Here is a 6,614-nt window from a genome sequence, read left to right as displayed (position 1 = left end):
TCCTGCCTTTTTGCTATTTGTCACATTTTTCTGCTGTCCTCAGACACTGCCATGACATCCACTCTTCCTATGGCTGAATTTTTCCTTTGCTCTGTTCCATGTGAAAGCAATCCAGGTGAAGTTACACTGTCCAGAGGCCTCTGTTCTGTGGGTGCCTGCTCTCATCAGTGAGTGATGCTCACACACTCATCAAGCTCTCACATTTCCCCTCCTGCTGCTGGCCCAGACAGGAACTCCACGTGTTTCTGTGGAGTGACATTGCTCAGGTCTCTTGGCCAGGAACCCTTGTTTGTGAAAAGCTGCCTCCTCTGCCTTGCCCCAGTCACATTCCTTCAGGACATTCATCCTGTTTCCATGTGGAAGCATGCAGCTGGGTAGCTGAAAGGGAAAGTTTTGTCTGGCTGTGAACTGCCTCAGCTGGAACTACGCAGATTTCTCAAGGGACAAATGAGTACATGACTAAAGGAAAAGAGACTCTGTGTGACTGCCTGGGGAAGTTCCAGAGGAGAACAGGCACAGCTTGAAGCTAAGGAAGGAGACCATAATCAAGCAGAAAGGACGAGTTGCTTTCAGTGCCTTCTGCAACCCCTTCAGATGTCTCAGGGGCCCTTGTGCAAATAGCACAAGTTGTGTCTAAATCATTTTTCTAAAATGTCTTAATTCTCTGTATTTGGAAATGACCACACAGCTTCTTTTAATAAAAGCCAAGCATGAAGCTTAGAAGCCTTTGTGTCCTCTAAAGAAAAAGTGAGAATGCCACAGCCCAGAGGCAGGGCCACCTCCTCCTTTGAACCCTTACCTTCTGTGCCTCCCCCTAACAACTTCAATAAAGGTGAACTAATGCAGCACAGGTAACACTCCAGCTCTCTTCTGTTCTGCCCTGTGCATCTGGGCTGGAACTGCAGCCAAGGTGATGCTCATCCTATTGTGCTCACTGGGAAAAGCAGCCACAGAGAGCTGCAGCTGATTAATGGAGTCATCAAACCCCACCTGGATACTCATTTACAGAAGAGCCTCATCAAATGCTGGGCTCCAATCCCAGGAGTTTGCCTTGCTGTGAGCCATGTCCAGAACAGTGTGAAACCTCCAAAAGCTCAGTCTGTCATATTTTAATCACTCTTTTTTTGCAACTTGCAGCTGCTTGCCGAACAGCCCTGAAGTGTTAAAAGTCACAGATGGGTCTGTAATCAAAGTTCTGGTTTACCTGGTGAAAAACACTTTTACCAACAAACAGAAGTAACATTTTGCCTGCTCAAGTGCTCTGTCATTACCCTGTTGGTTTGTTGGTTATTTCTCTCCAGCTGAGTCAGAGTACATTACAGTTTGTCTCCTGGCTCAGCACACACAAACCCTGAAATCTCAACACTCAATCACTGCAATTCCTGCCCCATCCCTCAGTCCCACCCCCAGCACAGCCCAGGCTGTCCATCTGACCCAAGGGCACCTTTGGGGCTGCAAACCCTCACAGGAACCCAACACAGCACATGTCTATTGAAGCCTTGTGTCAAAAGTGTTGAAACGTGCTTAAGTTTTAATAAATGCAATTTAAGAACCTTCCCTTTATAGAGCTTTATTCATCTTTGGGTTTCACAACTGAGATTTGTATTCTATACAAGAAAAAAAAATTGAAGTAATTTTTACAAAGAAGATTTACAGTCTAGAATGTATTAAGTCTTTATCCTGCAAGACTACTTAAATATTCTTCTACACATTGAAAAGAAATGTTAAATGACACTTGAGAAACTATGGTTCCCTAAATATTTCTCATTTACAAGCAGATGTAACCAAGGAAATGTTGCAACTTCATTGTGAACACAGGCATCCTCCCAGCATGGGCCTTTGGACCTCTACCAGACCCCCACACTCTGTTTGGCTTCTTGCTTTGTTGTTCCAGGTTTTTTAACAACTGACCTTAACTATTCAGTGTACTGGCACAATTGTGAATGGTTTTAGGGGGAAAAAATAATCCAATGTAGATGTTTGAGATACTCCTCACTTCTAAATATTTACACACACCCCCTGTGTACTTCTGTAAATCGATGACAATGAAACTAAACTTGTCAGCATCACATCTGTTAACATTTATTCTCTCAGTACAGACTAACATGACCAAAAATGCCACTCTCAGCAGCCTTCAGACACAACATGTGACCTACATTAACAAAAACCAACTATCATAATCTACTGTAAACACAACTGTCAATGCAGCACTGCACACACCTTTTATTAGATATTTACAACAGAACCATAGCATTTGCAAAATCTCTGGATTCAAATGATACAATTTAAGTACAAATGCTTCTCAAGCTCAAAACCATTTTAATTTACTGTGATTCAGGAGTGCTTGGGGGATGAAGGTGTCATTTACTGTAAGTACAAACTAGATAACTGACTCTCTGCACTAAGTGCAGACACACCACAGCAACAGGTCAGGTACTCCTCCAGAAGAGGAGCAAATCACGAAACAATTACATTTTACAAGACTATTTAGTAAGATCTAAACTCAGAACTGAATATTGCCAATATAGCACACAGCCAGAAGGGCAACAGGCACCTTTCTATCAGGAACAATTCCATGTACAAATCATCCCACATCCTGCTGTACATCCAGACTCACCACTGTCTGTGGGAAAATCCGAGGCCTAGTGTGGAGTCCTCATTACATTTTTTTTCAAGTTCACCCTTAAAATGTTAGTCAAGGCCAAAAATGCCAGATTAAAAACATAACTGCACTACCAAGGTTGCAGTTTTCCTAACAAGGTGTCTGTTAATTTTGAAGGTCTTTTCCTGTTTTTTGTTTCATCAAGAGCTTTTGATTTAGTTTGGTGCTGAAGACATCCCAGAATTATACAACTGGATGTGCTGGATATGTTCTTTATACAGACCCTTAGCTGTAACTACATTTTTAACCTTACAAAAGGAAATCCAGAAAGAAAATCTTGCATAAAAGTGAACTGAGAAGCCCATCTGAAATATAAATGTACATAAACCGTGTCCTGACAGTAACTCATCCATGCTTCAAACACAGGGAATGCTGACTTTGATTTGGTTTGTGATTTTTAAAAGTTCTCAAACTGCTAACAGGTAACTGGCTCCTAACAGTAAGGACTTGGCTACTATTCTCAGGGATTATGGATTAAAGAAGTCTTGAAATTTGTTTCTTCTCAGAAAAAAAAAATGAACCTCATAAATATAAAAGTTGTTTAATATGCATTAGCTCAACAACTTAACCTTCCATCACACTTTAAATACTATATAAAGGATTAAAACATTTAGAAGCACAGTATTAGTAATGCCACCACCAGCAAGATCTTGACCAGGCAATTTCCCTCACGATCACCCTCTACATACCACAGTCTTACACTTTGAAACTTACTGTACATTGTCATTTGGCATGGTTACATAATTTATTGCTTATTTACACAGGGTCGGGGGTTTGAGAGGTTGCAAAAAATCATTCTGCTTCAAAGATGAATGTGGGAATCACGTCCTTCAGTTTATGTAATTCCCTACTACCAAAACAGTTTTGTGTCTGAATAGTTCTGTGGGGTTTTTTTGGAAGCCAGACTCCAGTGGGGTGGGGGCTGGACATGGGCACCCCCGGCCTGGCAGCCTGACACGGCTCTGTCAGCAAAGCCAGCTCAGTCTGCCTGAGTGCAGAGCCCAGTCAGCCAGCAGGGACATAGAGCACGTTTTACTCTAGGGGGTAAAAAGAAGTATATATATTACATATTTTTTAATATAAAAAGCTCTTAATAAAAAGATTAAAACTCAAGAGTCAAAATTATATGAGTATCTATTGTTAAGATAACCGAGCAACAACCTGTTCCTGCTCGAGTTCATTAATGAATTGCACTATGTGCTAAAACTTCTACAAAATTATTAGCAGCATTGTCTCACCATTCCTACACTGTCTAAAGCAGGTGCACCCTGCACAGCTTCCTTTGCAGAGATGCTCAGACGGTACCTCCTGGTAAACATTGTTAAGTGCATTACACAGACAACTTCTGCATCAGTTACTGTAACCAACTTAAAACCAGGTGCAAACCCAGTCAAAAACTCCTATTAAGTACTAATTCTGATTACTTTTCACAGCCTGTTCAAATACTAAAACTTTTCCATGTTCCTATATTTCACCTTCTTCAGTTGGTGCTGATTTTGAATGAATTTTCCAGCTTTTCCCAAAGTTAATTTTGTTCGACATTTTCCAACTCACAACTATGACCACAAATACATTTTTACACACACTGCTTGTGTTTTTTTTTACTTTCTCATCCAACTTCACACGAATAGGAATTTTTACAAAAGATGAACAAAATTACAAGCTTTACAGAAAAGCAAAAGGAAATCCTAATGTCTATAAAATCCTTAAAACATACATACATACTTTGTTCCAGCAGCAGTCCTGTATACAGACAGCATATATATATATATATTAACCTATAGCATGGATATGTGGTCACACAGGTCACTTACGGCCATCGAGTGCTGCCACGAGGGCCCTTAGCACGGAGTGCTCCTTGCAGAGCAGCCACTCCACAGTGTGACATCCCGGCGTGCAGTGCCTGCTCCTGCTGTCACCAGCTGGTGTGGAAAAAGGCAGGATTTGGGATCAGCATAAGGAAATGTTGGGCACTTTCAGCAAACAGAGTGGGATTGTGAATTCCAGTGGACAAGCGAGAAAGTCAACCTGAGGCTCGATGCTCCCCTGAAAGCAGCAGCAGCTGCTCTGGGACAGTTGCAGTCCAAAACTTGAGTATTCTTCATCACACAAAGTAAAGGGTTTTTTCCATTTCTCCTGATGTGCACAAACCATCCTATATCCCTTGACTATTGTGCCCTAAGACTTACAATATCAGAAGTTATGGTCACAGGTGTTGCTATTCATTCTATCTGAATTAACTCACCCCCAGTCATCACTTTTGTAAGATTGAATAGCTCAGTCTAGTGGTTAAGTCAGTCATGTCTAAGTGCTGTTTTGCTAGCCAAGGCTTCTACCATTACAAGAATCAGCAGTGCAAGGGTAAACCACTACAGAATGCTGAACTGGAATTTCTACAGTAATGCACATAAATTTATCCATTTCTCATTTCAGCACTGTATGGATTTACTGCCACACAGTTTGCTTATATTTTCCAACAGCACAGCATTTTGGTATGCACTGAATGTGTTTGTTTTTTTACTTTTTTTTTTTTTTTTGGCTGCTGTAACAGTCAGATCTATTAAAGAAATTTATGTAAGTAGCATGAGCGGGGGCAGTGCAACGAGCAATATGTATCTATAGTTTTCCCTTAGAAGAAAACACTCACTAATGCTGTGTTGAAAATTGTCCCTATTTAAAAAGTAAAAACAGCAGTCCATTGGAAAAAAAACAACATCTACAAACTAGGTGTTCCTATAGACAAGGATGAGGAACCAAAGCTTTGAAGGTCTCAGTGCTTCTTTATTCACACAGGAATATTAGCTAGCTTCTGTCCCAAATCTCAATGCGCCAGATCAGAATGACTGACACTCAGAGCTCGCGAGTCTGTCAGACAATTATTTCGTTCCTGTGTGAAGGGGAAAAAAACAAACAAAGAAATTAAGCAGATGTCCAGATAGTTCAAGCAAACAAGCAAAGTACCAGCTTTAACAAATGGGAACGAACATAGGGAACTACTACTGAGAACCATTCATGCTGGATAGGGGGATGCTTTCCAGAGTCCAATAAACATCTTTCCCCCCAGTTTTTAACTAGCAATACTATGAAGCATACACATCCTTACAGTCCAGCCTAAGCCTTCCCAGAAATGCAAGAGCCCATTTATGGGAATTGCCATGAGTATTGATAGTGAAGGGACTGCAGAAGTTCACATGAAGAAAGAACTGATTTTACTACTGGGTTGTACACACCAACAAAAAGCTCCTCCTCTGGAAGTCACACCAATTAAACAATTAAACACACACTGGGGATCCATCCAGTCAGGAATTGTGCTTAACCCTGGACTTGTTTTGGCTGAACTTCACCCTGAGCAAAGTTTTGCTCACACTTCCAATGACAGAGAACTCTGCAGCACATTCATCAGGGATCACACAGCTCCAACACCTTTACACCACTGGGGAGTACAACAAGAGCCACAGCTGAGGCTTTCCTGCTGCTACTTTAGGACACATGGTGATGAAGATCCCCACCTACAGTTTAGTTAGTAGGCAAGCAATTTTATCTTCCTAAAATTAGTAGCAGTTACCGTGTTAGTAAAACACACAGCAGTGTTTAGAAGGACATTGCTCACTCATTTGACAATTTAAACAGTGATTTGTTAGGTAAAAACAGGCAATGAGGAGCAGCACTTGGGCACACCATGAACAGTTAAGCAAAATAAGGTTTTATATTAGCAGAAGCACAACACAGATCAGACAAACTTTTGAGACTGCTCCTGTGCTACCTCAGAAACAACTGAAGTGTTTAAGGGCACCTGGTAGCATACAGCAATTACAATGACAGGGCTCTTTGCAATAAACAGGCTGAAGTAAAAAAATAATGAAAATGTTGGGCTTTAACAGTTCTTGCATTTTTAAGTTGCTTTTACAAGAATGTAATATTCCATAAGTTTTATATCCACTGTAATAGAAGT

At 40.9% G+C, this 6,614-nt stretch overlaps 1 protein-coding gene across 4 annotated transcripts in view; it reads right to left on the bottom strand.

The window, feature by feature from the left end:
- Positions 1–1,554: 1,554 nt before the first annotated feature.
- Positions 1,555–6,614, bottom strand: part of KLC1 (kinesin light chain 1) — a 47,193-nt gene continuing 42,133 nt past the window's right edge. For all 4 annotated transcript variants that reach the window (XM_041422489.1, XM_041422406.1, XM_041422663.1 and 1 more), the window contains one exon: positions 1,555–5,549. In XM_041422489.1, coding sequence (XP_041278423.1) covers positions 5,484–5,549 — 66 coding nt within the window. In that variant the 3' untranslated portion in view covers positions 1,555–5,483. The remainder of the gene's footprint in view (positions 5,550–6,614) is intronic.

Source organism: Onychostruthus taczanowskii, unplaced genomic scaffold (assembly GCF_017590055.1).
Source record: "Onychostruthus taczanowskii isolate IOZ18803 unplaced genomic scaffold, ASM1759005v1 scaffold1, whole genome shotgun sequence".
Lineage (NCBI taxonomy): Eukaryota > Metazoa > Chordata > Aves > Passeriformes > Passeridae > Onychostruthus > Onychostruthus taczanowskii.
This window is presented reverse-complemented; position numbering and strand designations above follow the sequence as displayed.